The sequence below is a fragment of the Talpa occidentalis genome, unplaced genomic scaffold (assembly GCF_014898055.3).
Source record: "Talpa occidentalis isolate TD23 unplaced genomic scaffold, MPIMG_talOcc4v2.1 talOcc4.4, whole genome shotgun sequence".
NCBI lineage: Eukaryota > Metazoa > Chordata > Mammalia > Eulipotyphla > Talpidae > Talpa > Talpa occidentalis.
The window spans coordinates 122,800,700-122,818,217 of NW_023604295.1; the positions used below are offsets into that span (position 1 = coordinate 122,800,700).

Consider the following 17,518-nt stretch of genomic DNA (forward strand, 5'->3'; position numbering starts at 1 on the left):
TGGCTGTTCATCTTTATACCTTGTCATCTCCTAAGCAAACTGGCAAATGTATTTCCCTTCATTTTGTGACTCACTCTGGCAAGTTAATTGAACTGGGGAGGGAGGGTGTCCTAGGAACTTTGCTTTATAGCTGGTTGGTCAGAAGCACAGGTGACCTGGACTTGCATCTGGCATCTCAGGTAGGGGCAGTCTTGTGGAACTGTGTCCTTAACCTGTGGAATCTGATACTATCTTCAGGTAAATGGTGTCATAATGGAGTTACATTTGTAGAATGCCTGGTGGTGTCAGAGAATAATTAATTGCTTGGTAATGTGAAAAAACATAAAGGGTTTTCTTCCCCCCTATATTATATGACTTTAAGTTCCCTTAAACCTGGGAGTTAATGGGGCAGATTAACCCCCAAACATGTTTTAGCTATACAGAACTTGGGGATTCAGTGTATTTCATCTATCTTGGTTGGAGTACCTTTTGGCAGGTGAAGTTTTCAGTTATATTGACTTCATCATGTCCCCGCATCTTATACTTGGCACAATTAACTCATTGAGGAGAAAGACAGGCCTCCCCAAGCTGTTCAGATAGGTTTCCCCAAGATGTGTCTCTTTGGCATGTGGATTATTTCAAGCTGAGGTCAATTGAAGCCCTGCAGTCTCATGAGAAACTTTCAACATTCCCTTAACAACCTAGAAGAATAAAAATTCGGGCTATTATCCCAAATTAGGATTTTTATCAGAAATAAACTATCTGTTGGAGAAATTATCGATATGGTAGGGCAACCATCTAATGAAAGAGCTTCTGTTCTCCATGAATCACCATCTCCACATCAAGTGAGTCCATCTTCTCCCTCCATCCTTTACACGGGAAATACACCCTCATTTTGCCCAATTTGCTTCAGAATTTACATCTATGTTGATTATCCATTCATATGCAATTTTTTCCTTTTCTCTTACTAATCTATCTGATGTTAATTTGATTGCATGACCAGCCAAGGAAGAACCCAGAGGGGGTAAATTTCCTCTTTACCTCTATGTTTATAAAAGGAAAAAACTATTTCCTTCTATTCTTTTCTGGTACTTCTATGCAGGTTTTTGCACACCAAACAATTCTTCAATTCTTGGTGAACACTGACTGGGTATCCTACAACTACAATCCTATTAACTTGATTCAGACCCTGGGTCAGAGCAGACTTCACAATTCAATTCTCCTCTGACACTGACTAGTGTTGTACAAATTTACCTCAATTATGACCCTTTACCTGGTGCTAACATCAGATTCCACAAGGTAAGGACACAGTTCCCCAAGACCATCCCTTCTTCAGACCCCCAATAGCAAGCCCAGCTTGTCATTCATGCTCCTTTCCACAACCGCTTCCTTGGATTTGATAATTTGTGAAAACAATTCACAGATCTCAGGAAATTGTTTAACTTACTATTACCACTTTATTATTAAGGATACAACTCAGGAACAACTAAATAAAGATGCATAGGGCTAGGCATGTAGGAAGGGGGGACAGCACTTCCAGGTCCTCTCTGGGCTTCTCCATGTGGTCACCAACCTAGAAGCTCTCTGAATCCATTGTTAGGGCTGTCATGAAGCCTTCATCACATGGGCATGATTGCTGAAATCTTTGGATTGAGGAAATCATTCAGTAATTAAGTCAATCATTCTCCTCCCTGGAGGCAGGGGGTTAATACACATGCTGCCCAAGAGAGCATGGTATAATTCTTTTAACATCATCATTGTTTATTTTCTTCCTCTTTTCCTTTTAAATATCCTGATGATTCTGTTCCTTTTGCTCATATAGTTTTCTAATTGATTTCCTTGGTTTATATAGAACAAGCAGAGATTTTAGTTATAAAGATCCAAAGGCTTCATTGATGATGTGTCATAGATGCGTCACAGAGAGGGAAAGAATGAAATTAGTGTTGAAATCCAGCATTTTAGTCAGAAGAAGAGGGTGGAAAAGGATGAGATTGATTTGTATATTGGAGAGAAAAATAAGAGTTTCTTCTATCACTACCACCACATGATAAAGGGCATTTTAACTTTATAAAAATGAAGATATTTAAAAATTAATATCTTCAGTTTTATGAAAAATTCACTAGATGCCAGTAATTTTTTCTTTATATTTTGTAGTGAATTGGTGAAGATGACTGGCATTTAGAGATAGTTACTATAGATAATGGAAGCATTTTATTTTTCAGAAGCTCACTGTAGCACTCATGTAGAGAATAGATTGAAAAAAGTTGAAGACACAAAACTCATTAGAATGGAAGTTGTTGAAGAATGATTTCAATTTGGATAAAGTTGAGGGATATAGATCTACAAGTGCTGGACCTTCCTCCTGGTGTAGGGATTAAGTCTGAGGGCTAATATGCTATCACCATTGTGGCCTAAGTTCTATGCCTGGCCAGGGAGTTACCCACATGGCACAGCAGGCCTCTCCTGTCTTGCCCGCTGCTCCCTCTGCAGTGTATTTCAGTCAGTCTGCCTGTTCTGCTCCCCACTCTGTCTCTGGTGAATCCTCTCACCCCACACCTCTGGTTACACCCCTGTTCTTGTATGCATTAATAGAAAAAAATAAATCTAAGAAAAATGATACAACTGCTGATGGAACAGCTGGAAGTTGAGGATGATCTTTCTAATGTCAGTAGTATAAATGACAGAAACATTTACTGAGAATTAAGTGTTCAAGTATATATATATATTTTAGGATTTATTTATTTATGCATACAAGAGCTGGGGTACAGGCCAGAGATGCGGTGGGGGTTGGGTGGGTGAGAGGATTCACCAGAGACAGAGTGGGGGACAGAACAGGTTGACTGACTGAAATACACTGCTGAGGGGAGCAGCGGCCGAGACAGGAGAGGTCTGCTGAGCCATGTAGGTAGCTCCCTGGCCAGCCTGGGATGAAACTCATGCTGCAGAGGCTGCAGATTGCTTCATAGTGCTGTGCTTAACCCCTTGCACCACCAGTGAGGCCCTGTTCAAGTATATTTTTTGAAGAAAGCGATAGATAATTTGATGAGTTCAAAAATGGCATCTAGTGGGTATACTACCCATATTCAATTCGCTGAGCTTCAGAGGCGGCCTGTCTCGCCAATATGCTATCTTTACTTAGTTTTACTTAACATGATTTAGGAGACCACCCTTCTCTGAAAACTTGGTTGCAATAAAAGTATTGAGGCATTCGTAATTTGCAAATATATGTCACATACTGTCAAAATATGACAAAATAACACACTATCACTATATCTGACATAATATTAATATATATTTTAAATACTATCTTCATCGATGAGATCATGATTTCCTTAAAAGCAAAAGTGCCTCCTACTTTGTACAAAGGCAGACAGTTATTTTGTAGAATAGAGATCACGCTTGGAGACCACATTACCTGTACCATGGGGATAACCATGTGCAACTCACAGGATTCTAGCGGATATGTCAAGTCGCTATGTAATGTCTGTAGCAGGAAAAGGGAGCGAGCATTGTCGAGGTAGCAGCACCGCCTTCCCCTCACCGCTTCGGCGCCCGGCGCGGTGCGCACACAGGAAACTAGTAAAACGCTCGTGAAATGAAAGTAGAACGTGGAGCACGAAAACGGCTCATTTTCGAATTCCAAATTCCTGGAAAGCGCCGACCTATCAGCGGCTGGGAACTGAAGTGTCAATAAAGTTTTGTTCATCAAAATAAAAAAAAAACACATTCCCGCCTCCCCTCGGAAGACGAGTCGCCACGCGGCTGGCCCGGAATCCGGAAGTGCAGTGCGCTCGTCCAATCACGCCGGCTGTTGTAGGCAGCGGCGCCAGGCTGGCCAATCCCGGGGAAGCTCGCCCGCGCTGGTCCCGCCTCCGCGCGACGCTGACGGGGCGCTGGCGGGTACGGCGGCTGCAGGGGGCGCGCGGGGACGTCGGCCGCGCCGGGGTTGAGCGTCGGCCTCTGCTCGCGGCTCTGCCATGGCGCCCAAAGGCGGCTCCAAGCAGCAGTCCGAAGAGGACCTGCTTTTACAGGATTTCAGCCGCAACCTTTCGGCCAAATCCACCGCGCTCTTCTTCGGGAACGCCTTCATCGTGTCGGCCATCCCGATCTGTGAGCGCCGGGAACGGGCTGGTGGGGAGGGGGCGGGGAGGCGCCGGCTGGGCCTGGGGAGGCGCGGGCGGGACGTGGCGGGGCCGGGCTGGGGTCCGGCGAGGCGTCCCGGAGGCTGTGTTTGTGCGATCACCCGGTTAGGCCCTTGCGGGGCTAATGCTTTGGAGATAATGCTGCGGCTGTTTCCCCCACAACTGGCATCTTAAGCCTATGCCCGCACTTCGGAAAAACGAATGAATTACAGGAGAGACGGGTTCCTTTTTCCCTCTTTATTTAAAAAGATTTTTTTTAATGCATATTAAAAGAGCCGGGGTACAGGCCCGAGGTGCAGGGGGTGAAAGGATTCACCAGAGAGAGCAGGGAACAGAACAGGCAGACTGACGAAATACACTGCTGAGGGGAGCAGCGGAAGAGCTAGGAGAGGTCTGCTGTGCCGTGGGGGTAGCTCCCTGGCCAGCCGGGGATCGAACTCGTGCTGCAGAGGCTGCGGACAGTTTCATAGTGCTGTGCTTAACCCCTTGTGCCACCAGGGAGGCCCTTAACCCTAGCTTTAGAGTCGATCGCCTCCGGCTGATGTGCAGCCTTTTAATAATTTGATGGAGGAGGCTGGACAGCTGCCCAGGACCAGTGATCTGCTGTTTAAAACAGTTTTTTATCACCCTATTAGGGCACTTTTAGAACTCTCATTTGGATACAAAACATTTGCGAGTTGGCCAGGGTTGTTTTTAGAGTTCAGGGTTCCCGAATCTACATCTCTTGTCTATCACACTGTTGCAGGGTGTTTTAAATCCGGCTTTGTTTTCTCTTTGGCCTATACACCCGCGTGCAGGTTGGTGTGAATCCCCTGGCTGCGGGGCCGCACCAAGCAGCCTTGCTTTCATACAACTGCCACGTCAGCTCTGAATTAAGGCTTGGGACGGCATGTGCATTTTGGAATGACTTGTATTCCGTCTAATAGTCCTCTGATGAATGGAATTTGAGGTCGAATTGTGATTTTGTCAAGCCAGAGTTTGTTTTCATTTTAGAAGAAGCAGAAATTTCATTTCTACTAGTAACAGGAAGGTTATGCTTTACAAGTCTTCTGAAGTGGGAAAGCTTTGAGATTGTAACTTTTTTTGGGGTATCTCAACTTGTGAAGATCCTCATGTACACTATTGTATTACCTAGGCGGACTAAAATACCAGGCTTAACTACAATTAATTCAGCCGACGTTTGTAAATGGGTAGTAATGTCTTATTCCTTTTTAACCCAGCACCACTCCCCTCCCCCACCTTTTTTTTCCAGGGTTATATTGGCGAATATGGCATATGGATCTTATTCAGTCTGCTGTTCTGTACAGTGTGATGACCCTTGTAAGCACTTACTTGGTAGCATTTGCCTACAAAAATGTGAAATTTGTTCTCAAGCACAAGTAAGTATATTTCTCAAGTTGAAAACATGTTAAATGTTGCATTTCTATCTAGTAGATCTCTTAAAGATCATTTGTGTATCTTGGTTTCAGTAAGCACTAATGTGAGATGTCTTTGTGTGTGTGTATATATATTTACATATTTTGGGAAGGCACATTAACAATATGAGGAAATTATGAATTGAAGCAGAGGCAATGATTCTGATACTGCTAATGGAAGTAGATTTTGAGGGTGGAGTTAGAATATTTAAATACCAGTCTTAATCATAAAGTTTATAGAAAAGTAAATTCATAGCATTTCAGTAGAAAAAGGGATTCTTTCTGGGACAAATTGTTTTGGCTCTTCATGTACTATTTTTGAATGTGAAAGAAGAGTTGTTTTAATTTTTAATGCTAATTTTTAAATGAAATTTTTAATGCTAATTACATCTTTTTCTTGTGAGTATGTGAAAATTATCACACAGATTATAAAATAAATCAAAAATGGGGTAACATTATTTTGAATGACATGTTCTTTTGCGAAGAAAATGGGAATTGTTTAATTGGAAAAGGTGCCTTTGGACTGTTTTCAGGTTCATTTTGATTTCACATTCATCCTTGATTCAGGATAGCAGTGCATTTCTCTGCTCCCCAGTAAGACTTTCTGGTTGTTGTTGTGTTGTTTTTTTAATTTATTTATTTATACAAGCACCGGGTATAGTCAGAAGCGCGGGAGGGCAAGAGAATTCACCAGAGCCAGAACAGGGAGCAGAACAGGCAAACTGGCGAAGCACACTGCTGAGGGGAGCAGTGGGCGGCAGGAGAGGTCTGCGCGCCATGTGGGACCCTCGCCCGGCAGCCGGGGATCGAACTGGCTCTGCAGAGGCTGCGGGCAGCCTCGCAGCCGAAAGCTCAACCGCTGCGGCACTGGGGAGGCCCTGGATGTTCTTTCTTAAAGACAGTTGGAATTTTGCTAAATCTGAGAGGTACCCGCATGCTTGTCTTTTATTTCCATAGTTCTCTCTCTGGTTTGGACACTTGTTTGCTTGAATCCTTAGAGCACTCACTATTCAGTCTCTTAAACACATACATTTAGGGCGCTCTGTGGTATGTGCTGTATAAAGCATGATACTCTATGTAATCCATATATCTATGTGAGATACAGGTATTATTCTTGTTTATGGGATGAAGAAAATGTATTCATCCTTACACCATCATTTCATTATGTTATTTTTCTAATAACTCATCATACATTTCTCTTTTTTAAGTGTATTAAAACCAAATTCTTCCAGGTCCCAGGAATGCATGTCATCCTCCTACCAGTCTGACTTCACCTTTCTGGACTGGGCTTTCTCTTCTGAGAGTCTTCATGTCGTCCTTTGAACATGAATTGTGCCCTTCCTCATTTAGAATTGTCCCCTTTCCATTCCTACTTGTTTGTAATTTTGAGACTTAGTGATCTTTTCTAGAGAAGTCCTAACTTTTTTGTCCCTATGTTAGTATCTTTTTGGTGACAGGGACGGAAACCTGTTGAGATCATCTCAGTTAATAGGGATTTGTTGTACAGAGACCAGAGAGGGCTACATTGGTTTCTCCCATATCTCTGCACCCACAGGCACTTAGGTTGAGCATCACTGCTTACTTTGTATCCCAGGAGCTAATGCGATCGAAGTAAGGTTGAAAGCTATTTTCCTGAATGATCTCAGACTTTTCTTTTCAAGATCCACTAGATTTCTCCATTTTCCCTGAATATACCGACCAGAACTGAATATAGCACGGTAGTGAACAGATTTCTATTTCCATGCTTTATGTCCTGTTGCTTTTAATACATCTCAAGTTTGCCTGAAATGTTTATGTAGTGGGACTGTGTAGGACATTGTCACAATTTTCTTGTCTTTTTTTAACTTCTATATGATTAATCCGTTTCTCCTATGTATTGAAAAATGGACTATGTTGAATGGAAATGTCAATTTTGGGGTGTCTTTGTGTTTCATCACAGTTTAAATTTAGTCCATTCTTTCACAGAAATCCTATCTGATAAAATTCACCTTGTAGATTCTTTGATGAGTATACATTTAAGTTTTTAATCATTACTGAAGATTCTGATCTGACTTCTTGGGGAAAAAAAGTGAAGTCTTTTTCTAGCTGATCCCATATTATTTTTATTTTTTAAGATTTATTTATGCATACAAGAACTGGGGTATGGGGGCAAGAGGATTCACCAGAGACAGAGTTGGGAACAGAACAGGCAGAAGGACTGAAATATACTGCTGAGGGGAGCAGCGGGCAAGTCAGGAGAGGTCTGCTGTGCCATGTGGGTAGCTCCCTGGCCGGGAATCAAACTCATGCTGCAGTGGCTGCGGATAGCTTCATAGGTTGTGTCTTAACCCCTTGTGCCACCAGGGAGGCCCTGATCCCATATTTTGGCGCATTCCTCAAACCAGTGGTTTATTTAACTGAAAGTGGTAAATGAATCCCTGACCATGTGGCATTACCTCTTTTTAGTGAAATTGTTCCTTGGAGTGGAGTTAAAAAATATTAAGATACTAAGGCTGGTAACTCCCCTTTGTTTTTTTTTAAGCCTAGTTTTCTCTCCTATTATTTACTGAAATTAAAATCATGTCATTTGTTAATGTCTCATCCAATTTATTTGTTGAGCAGTTAAATCATAGGTTAAAACTAAATGGAGTTAAATTGATTCATAGCTGAACTGTGGCAATAGCATTTGACTTTTATTTCCCTATTAAATTTCAAAAAATTCTTCCTTAAACAGAAATCAAAACACATAACTAATAAACCACATCTTGGAAGTTTCTTGCACGACCTCTCTTTGGCTAGTACAGTGTAATAAACTTGGGACTTTCTGTCCAGCTTCTTTTCTTGAAATGTAAAGTATTATACAATTGCCAGCACAAAATATGAGTACAGAGTGTTTCTGAGAGAGTGTGATGCTCACTTGTGGAGCATGTGGAAACTATTTTTTCTTTTCCTTCCAGAGTAGCACAGAAGAGGGAGGATGCTGTTTCCAAAGAAGTGACGAGAAAACTTTCTGAAGCTGATAATAGAAAGATGTCTCGGAAAGAAAAAGATGAAAGGTTTGATCCCTTAAAGTGTTTCTGGTAATCACAAAGGGAATGCTTAGTGGGAAATAATTTTTGATTCCTGCTTAGAGGGTATGGGTATTGCATTGTTATTACAGAAGATGTAGTGATGAGAAGATTAATAACTGCTTTTGAGTTTTGTTATCAGCAGATATTTTTCTTTGTGCTGTATAGTTTATTCCTGTAAAGAGCCCTAAGATATAGGGACTGTTACCTCCATTTTACACCCAAGGAAACTGAAGTACAGAAAACTTAGGTAACTTGCCTGAACTGTAGATCAGCTTTGGTGAGAAGCACTGTGACCTTAGTGCTTGTGCTCTAACTGCTCTGCTGGAACTAGGAGTCTGGAGAGCTTTGCTCAGAGCTGACTTTGTCCTTGAGTGACTCACCTGACCCTTCTGAGTCTGCAATGTTTACATTGTGTGGCGTTCTAGCATTTCCAGGTGATGGTGTTTCTGTTGCTGAGCTTCCAGAGGAACATCCAGTTCTTGGTTATCTACCTTGACTGGGGAAGAGAAAAGAACTGGGTTTGTCTCCTATTGACTTCCACCTCCCTTTTTTCCTGCTGACTGGTACTGGAAGGCTTAATAGTCTAACATCTGAGGAGTAGAATTCTCTGAATGATTGAATAAGCTCATGCTTACAAGTTGCCAGATGGTTTAATAGAGTCATGAATTGTGCTGTTTTCATAGATCTTAAGGTTTTTTTTTTTTTTTTTTTTTTTTTTAAATAGAGGCATGTTTTATTTATTTATCTATTCATTTGTTTGTTTTTTTTTGTTTATACATGCACTGGGTACAGTCAGAAGCGCGGGAGGGCGAGAGAACCCACCAGAGCCAGAGCGGGGAGCAGAGCAGGCAGAAGGACCGAAGCACACCGCTGAGGGGAGCAGCGGGCGGCAGGAGAGGCCTGCGCGCCATGCGGGACCCTCCTCCGGTGGCCGGGGAGCAGCCGGGGATCGAACCGGCGCCGCAGAGGCCGCCGGCAGCCTCGCAACCCAGCGCCCAACCGCTGCGCCACCGGGGAGGCCCTCATAGATCTTAAGTTTTGATATTTACAAGCTGTTCTGTGGAATGGAACAGAAACTTTGTGGGGATTTGCAATATTTAAGTGCATATAACACAACTAATATAATTTTAAAAGATCACAATCCATTTAAAAAGGAAGAGAAGGTAGATGACCAAGGACCTCAGTTAGTTTTGTCATTTGTGCACTAAACTTAGGCTGAGCTTCCAAGTGAAAGGGAAGCCTCTGAGGTCATACAGCTTTCATTGTCTGATGAGAAGCAGCATGTAAGCAGCATGTAAATCCTTCTGAAAGGAAACTTTCCTGGCACTGAATCTTGGAAGGACTTCATCAAGTGGATCCTTATTTAAGGGACATTTAGCAACTTAATGAACAACATCTTCTGTGGTGGTTTTGGAAGGACATCAAAACATCATTTCAGTGGTTATCTCCTATGGATCCTTTGTAAAGCTGAAGGCCCTGTATTAAATTATGGCAATGAAGGTCTTTTTTCAGAGTAGCTTTAATGAGGGCTGACTGCATAGTGTTCTGGTTGCAAATTTTTGCATAGGGATAGAACTTAGAGAATCTGAAACACTTTTAACCTTTTTATTATAACATTCACTGGTGTGGTGGTTCTAGTATGAAGTACATATCATTGTTACATAGATTTCAAAAAGGTTTGTTATAGGTCTTATGGGTTTCAGGTGATTAATTATTTGAAAGATGGCAAATGGGTCTTCTCTGCCCACTGCAGACTTGCCTGATTTGGTTTTTGATCCTAAGTAGTGGGTCAGAGTTAGAATTGGAAGTGAAACTTCTGCCATTGGGTGTACTAGATACTTTAAGATGATTTGGAGATTTCATTGATAAGCTAAATGCAGTGTCAGAAGTAAAATTGTCAACTGTAGAAATATGTGCTTTTAGTATTTCACAAATCCACATTGAATACCAGTACTCTTGATTGAACCTCATAACTAAGACCAAGACTCCCATCTAGAGCTAATATTTTTCTTCCTCAAAGGATAAGTTGCTTGGAAGAGATTTGATTAAAAACTTTTCAAAGGATAAGTTGCTTTGAAGAGATTTGATTAAAAACTTGTCACCTCTTTATCTAGATGCGTCTCTCAAAGCTCCATCTGAAACAAAGTAAATCGAAGAATTATTAAATCGATGGCATTATTAAAACCTAGGAAATAGAGCATGTATGTTAGAGATCACAGATTAGTTAAGAGGATATGATGCTGATCACTTTCATTTAGCTCTGGTACAGCCAAGCTTGTTGACTTTGGATTAGAACAATTGCTAAATGAAATATGTTAGTTACCCATGACATTAGCCATAGTGCTGTTCTTAGGATTCTGTTTACAGGGGGGTGAGGTGTCTTTTTTGGGGACAAAGTACCTACAAGCAGGTGGCTTTCAACTGTTTTGATAGTGATTCAGAATAGGAAAAAAAAACAACTGTATTTTAACTTTTGACCAGATACACTCAGACATAAACTTGCAGTTGTTTCACAAAACAAGTTATCCTAGTGTGATATACTCTTCATATTTTTCTAGTCTTCCCTATGTAATTTTAAAGATTTATTTATTTATGCATAGAAGAACTGGGCTGTAGACCAGAGGTGTGGAGGGTGAAAGGATTCACCAGAGACAGAGTAGGGAGAACAGGCAGACTGACTGAAATACACTGCTGAGGGGAGCAGTGGGTGAGACAGGAGAGGTCTCTGCTGCGCTGTGTGGGTTAACTCCCTGGCTGGGGATCGAACTCAAGCTGCAGTGGCTGATGATAGCTTGACAGCACTGAGGCTTAACCCCAACGCCACCAGGGAGGCCCACCCTTTTTAATTTTTTAAAAAATGCTGGTCTCAACCTCTCGGTTATTATGCTTGAGCATTTGTTTCACTCAGTTGATTTCATATCTCACCGTTAGGTAACAACCTAACTTTAAAAACTGCTTCACTAAGTTAATTAACCAAGAGAAGTTAAGTCTCCCTTATGCGTAGATACCTAGAACTTCCTGTTGCTTACATGAAGAAGTAAATGTAAAGTTTGATAATTAGTTAAATTAATGATATAAAATACCATAACAAAAAAAAAATGGGTTTTATAAAAGTTAAGACGTTCTAATGAGAAAGCAGATCCTTTGCTTTAATTAATGTAAAGATGGTTAGAGAGAGTCTCAGAATTTTACTATTGTCACACCACAGCTAATTTTTATTTCTGGATTGTATTTTTGAAGGCTAAAATCCTGATAGTCTGTATTTCCTGCCAGCAAATGGCCAGGAAGTTTAACTGCCAGGAAGTTTTGTCCAGCTGAGGATCCAATGTGCTGTAGGTGAGGCCCTGGAAAAGATGCCTGTTAGGGCTGCTGAGGAAACCAGCCTAGTTGGTATTAGTCAGACTCTTCCTCTGAAGCTCTATTAACTTGGGAAAAGAGGAGCATATCCAGCAACTGTTTTCTTTAGCATCAGTACAGCATCAGTAGCAGAAAGGGAACAGGTCTGACTAAATTTAATATTAAAACTATATTCTGTCTTGAAGACTTAAGGAGATCTTAAAATGAACTAGGGCCATGAAGTATTTGCATTTTTAAAACATGTTTGTTTATCAACTTGGTTTGTGTGTGTGCCCATAGGATCTTGTGGAAGAAGAACGAAGTTGCTGATTATGAAGCGACAACATTTTCCATCTTCTATAACAACACTCTCTTCCTGGTTCTCGTCATTGTGGCTTCCTTTTTTATCCTGAAGAACTTCAACCCCACAGTGTATCCTTTTAAAGGTTGATTATCTTTATTAGAAATCTAGAAACAGTAGTTCATTTTGATTTGTTGAGTATTTTAGTGGAAAGAAAAACTGTAGTCCATTAAATAGCACTGTGACCTTGAACAGATTTCTGGACATTTAAAATAAGAGCTTTTGTCTTGATAAATTTATAAATTAGGACATCATGATAAGTAACAAGTATTACAAAGCAGTTCCTCATAGATGAGTCTGTATATCTACCTCTAGTTCTAAGGAGGGGGATGAATTGCCTTCTTTTATAGCTCTTGGCAAAGGCCCTGGAGTCTACTGATATTTTGAGTTTTGGGATTGAGTGACTAGCCAGTGCAATTAAATAGGCACATTTCATAATATCTTAATAATGTTTCAGGTTGCTCTTAACTGAGCTATTAAACAAGAATCAGTCTTCTCTTGTTAAGGTAATTTATTAGAGATGTTATCCAGGAATGTGCAGCCAAACTTTTAACATTTGGAGATTATGATGCAACAAAATATCAGACACTCTCTAACTTGTATCTTCTGGGACTCCTGGAGTGGTTTGTCCTGAGCAGCCCAGTCCCTAGACTGAGTAGCTGCAGACTTTCCAAATGTCCATGCTTTTATTTTCCCGCTGAGGGCATGTGAAGAGGGGAAGAGACAGCAACAAGGCACACAGTCTCTTCTTCCTTCTCAGATCCTCTCATCAATGCTCTTGAAGATAAACAAGATTCAGATGTGTTCTTTGTGATCCTGTGGTCTAGGTTTATGTTTCACGGGTTTTCTTTTTAAAATTGGAATATATTTCCTGTGAATGTTTTTCATTCCTTATAGTCTTCTCTCATAAAATATGTTTGTAGACAGTGGCATTGTCCATCATTGTCATTAATCAGAGTGCCAGGAAGGAGAGAGTATATTCCAAAGAGATGGGTTCTTTTTGTTTTGGGTTCTTAGTTTTTCCTTAACAAATTCTTACAGGAATTACATTTTGTCCATAAGTGCTTCATCAGGCCTCATTGCCCTCCTGTCTACTGGCTCCAAGTAGACCATTTCAGCCTCACTCCCTGGCTTTGTATCTATGGGTGGCCTGAGGTATATGTAAAAGTAGCAGGGTGGTCGGTCAGGGTGGGAGACTCACAAGATGTTTTTATAGTCTGGAATTTGAGGGTTTAAAAAAAACCCAGGAAAATGTAATTCAATATGTGTTTGTTGGCTCTTTTTGGCAGATTGTTGAAATTAAATGAATTGAATGGGAAACTCAGAGTACCAGAACATTTATTAAAAGGCAGAGTGTCTTGCGATGTGCTATAATCATAAGAGAAGAAAATAACTTGTTTCCTTCATCTGTCAGAGGTCAGGGTAACCTAGACGGAGCTGTTATTATTTATTATAGTTGCAAGAAGTTAATAACTGGTTCTCTCTGTTCCAGCTACAACATTACAACTTCTTTTGAGCCTTATAAGTATTAGAATGAGTTCTGTCCCCGAGGGAGATAGAACAGAAGCCTCATATTTGCAGGACTGAATTTGTGATTTGAAATAACAAAGTTAAAAAAACATGCTTTATCCAACTTGGGAAAGTGAAACTTGTGGAAAAGTTTTTCCTCCCCCCCCGAAGAAGAAAGGCAGCCTTGGCAGAAGCCTAAAAATAGTGCCCAGATTTGTCCTAGAGGGTTAAAGCACACACTGTTCACTATATAGCTTTGGCCCTGTCTGGCCAGAGAGGTCAGCTTGACCCTAATGTGTTGATTTCACCTGTTAAGAGACTAGATGCATTGATTTCCTCCATGAGGATCTGGTGTTAGCATGGAGGAATGTTTGTTAACAGGAGAGCCTTTTTCCTGTCTATTAACATGTAGAAGGCTAAAGTGATTTTTAGGTCCAGAATTCTTAGAATTCAAAGGAATCAGTGATTTTTGTCAACATTTCCCATTTAGGAATCCACAGATTCCTAAATTTGACCTCTTGGTCCACAGAACCCTGTCAACTCTAAACAAAAAATTAAATCTCTCTATTCTTTGGGGATCTAAGAGTAGTCTCCTGTTTTTTTAGTCATTGAGTGTTCAGATGTCATTTTCTGTGTGTGCCGTGATTTGAAAAAGTTTGTGAAGCTCCTCTTTTACCTGTCTCACTTAAAAAACTATGGAATCATAGGTGATACTGGTTTTATTTTCTTGTGAGCTTTTGACCACATCCAGTACTTTCCTAAAAACAGTAAGAAGCTCAGAGGAAATAGGCATATTCCTAATTCCTAATTTAACTTTAATAGTTCCATTTCTAAATTTAAGGTAAATATTGCAAATACTCTCCACTTTTCAATTTATTACTATTAAAAGGTATTCGTCAGGAGTTTGTCTTCCACTTCCATGCTGTTGGATTTTTGGTAGAGCGCATCTAAGAACTTGGGGAGGAGGGAGTACCCTTGCATAATGATCAGATCAGCACTGTCTTCAGTTGAGGACTGGTCACTGCTTTTACAAGTTTGCAGGCCTTTCCTTTGGTGCCTAGCTCTCCACTTGCCCTCACTGGGTAATTTGGACTGATGGGTAGTCTGAAGAGAGTCACTGTAGTTAGTATAACCCATGAAAGGTCTGTTTTTATTATTATTGTTTTAACATGGTTTTTTTTTTTCTGTTGGTGAATAAGTGGTCACTAGTTTGGCAACATGGAGTTAGTGTACTACATGCATTTACTTGTCTGACAAACCACTGGTGTCATCTGTTTTTTTTTTTTTTTTTCTTTTTTTTTTTTTTTTTGAGGCATGTTTTTTTATTTATTTGTTTGTTTGTTCGTTCGCCTCGTTTATACATGCACTGGGTACAGTCAGAAGCGCGGGAGGGTGAGAGAATTCACCAGAGCCAGAGCAGGGAGCAGAGCAGGCAGAAAGACCGAAGTACACTGCTGAGGGGAGCAGCGGGCGGCAGGAGAGATCTGCGCGCCATGTGGGACCCTCCTTCGGTGGTCGGGGAGCAGCCGGGGATCGAACCGGTGCCGCAGAGGTTGCCGGCAGCTTTGCAACCCAGCGCTCAACCGCTGCGCCACCGGGGAGGCCCTGGTGTCATCTGTTTTTAGAGAGCTGGGGCAAGTCTATAAATTGGAGGTAAAAAATTACCACTAGATGGCATTGCTGGATAGATGGGGAGAAATGCCACCATGCTTCTTGTAATATGGTTTGCCTGAGTTGGGGTGTGAAACAGGGACATCTACTTAATATTCTTAGTAGAAAGTCTCCTGAATTAATAAGCTACATAATTTGTAGAAAAGCAAAGAGGCAAAATTTGCCTTTGATCCTGAATTTTTCCTAGAGCACTTTTTGTTTACAATCCTGATGATGGCTTCAGATTTTCTGCACTCTTAGATAAATTTCTAGACATAAACATATAAGGCATGTGTACTGACAGTTCCACAGTTTTCATTAAGGATTTACTGTGCTTATCCTCTTGGGAATTATACTCGGCAATTGACCCTTTTCCCCATCTGAAATGGCCATGTGGCATAGAGAATTATGACATGCAGAATTTGGTTTAGGTAGCAAAAACCTGCTGTAAGATTTCCATCTTAAAGAGACTCCATGTCCAACAACAGTAAAATAAAAGGGGTTCTGTGATTGGGATTCAAAGTGATAAAGTTTCTTTGTTGTACTCCTTGTGATAAGAAGAGGCTTGAAGTGTTGGAACATTTTTCATTTCCCTATTTTTAGCTTCCTCATTTACAATGTAGTAGAAATCTTGGGTTGAAATTATTCTTAGCCAGTAAAATTTTACTACTTGTCCTATTTGGTATATGATTTGAAACAAGATTTGAAGTTAACTGAAATAAGGAGGTTGGATTCATACCCAAAGCTCTTGTGAACAGTCTTGCTTAATAAGCATTATTAAACTTTGTTCTTTAAAAAACTGTATTTGCTCTAGACTTCTTTATGAGAACCATGTGAATAAGTCTTTGTTACTTCATTTCACATTACCATGGCTTTAATTTCTCACACATGTAAAAGTGCATTTCTGAAGTTATCTGATTACATGTTTGTGTGGCAGTGACGGGCACAGCGCAGTTCTATTACAGAGCAGAATGCTGAGCTGCTGCGCCATCCTGCCCATCCAGGCTTGTGTTTGCAATACGAATGCCAGTCACTGCTGCTTCTAAAGCCAGGAAGGAAGGAAAAATAGACTTGTTTAGAGAAAACCAATCTACAGATGAACCTGTTGGGAAGGGCTGTGAGGGGCTATCTCCCACCTCCTTGCACGCCTCAGAAGGATGTAAATTGAAGTTTAGGAGGATCTTTTGGGTGGTTGGTTTAGATTTTCTTAGAGCTGGTTAGACACTAACTTCTCATGGATTGTCACTGCATCTCTTCTGACCTTTCCCTCACCTTAATTCATCCTGAATTTGGATTCATACCAAAACTTTTGTTAACTTAAAAATTCACACAATTACTGCATGAACTCTTAAAGCTAAAAAAAAAAAAAAAATCACTGAACTGGAACACAAAATACTTGGATATAGGCCTGGTTCTGTCATTAATAGGCAGTTGAATTTGGTCCAGTTCCATCAGCTCTTCAGACCTGGTTTCTATATTTGTCAAGGAGGGTTACTTAGAAGATGTCTCAGGTCCAGGGAATGTCTTTTTTTTTTTAAGATTTATTTATTTTTTAAGATTTATTTATTTATACAAGCACTGAGTACGGTCAGAAAGAAGTATGGGAGGGTGAGAGAATTCCCCAAGCCAAAGCGGGGAACAGAACAGGCAGACCACCGATGAAATACACTGCTGAGGGGAGCAGCGGGCGCAGCAGGAGAGATCTGCTGCGCTATGTGGGTAGCTCCCTGGCCGGCTGGGGATTAAACTCGTGCTGCAGTGACTGTGGACAATTTCATAGACTGCGTCTTAAACCCTTGGGCCACCAGGGAGGCCTAGAGGGTTTTTTTTTTTAATATATACAAATCATCTGCCAAGGTAAATAACTAGATAAGAAATAAATTTCACAGTTCTAGCCTAAAGAAACCTTTCCATGCACTCATTTTTTTTTTCTGGAAAGAATTCCTTGGCAAAGATACCATTCCAAAAGGTAACCTGGAAAGAGTCATCCATTCACTGAAATCTTGGCCAGGGAAATGCTAACCCAGTCCTACATCTGGCTTCCTGTTTTAAGAACTTCCTGCACATCTTAATCAA

The 17,518-nt window shown here is 40.9% G+C and overlaps 1 protein-coding gene and 1 long non-coding RNA gene across 2 annotated transcripts in view; one reads left to right on the forward strand and one right to left on the reverse strand.

Moving 5' to 3' along the window:
- LOC129146785 (uncharacterized) overlaps positions 1-3,648 on the reverse strand; it is a 40,592-nt gene extending 36,944 nt beyond the window's left edge. The window contains exon 1 of the long non-coding RNA XR_008553993.1: positions 3,427-3,648. This is a non-coding gene — a long non-coding RNA (uncharacterized LOC129146785). The remainder of the gene's footprint in view (positions 1-3,426) is intronic.
- A 258-nt stretch (positions 3,649-3,906) lies between these two features.
- Positions 3,907-17,227, forward strand: SSR3 (signal sequence receptor subunit 3). Its single transcript, XM_037526240.2, has 5 exons — positions 3,907-4,089; positions 5,374-5,500; positions 8,473-8,571; positions 12,223-12,354; positions 13,325-17,227. Exons 1-5 carry the CDS (start codon positions 3,957-3,959, stop codon positions 13,389-13,391), a joined length of 558 nt encoding a protein of 185 aa, XP_037382137.1. The 5' UTR covers positions 3,907-3,956; the 3' UTR covers positions 13,392-17,227.
- Positions 17,228-17,518: the final 291 nt, after the last annotated feature.

Coding starts and splice junctions, on each gene's coding strand:
- SSR3 (XM_037526240.2), top strand. CDS start 3,957: ATGGCGCCCAAAGGCGGCTCCAAGCAGCAGTCCGAAGAGGACCTGCTT. Junction 4,090..5,373: donor CGTGTCGGCCATCCCGATCT/GTGAGCGCCGGG, acceptor TTTTTTTTCCAG/GGTTATATTGGCGAATATGG. Junction 8,572..12,222: donor CGGAAAGAAAAAGATGAAAG/GTTTGATCCCTT, acceptor GTGTGCCCATAG/GATCTTGTGGAAGAAGAACG.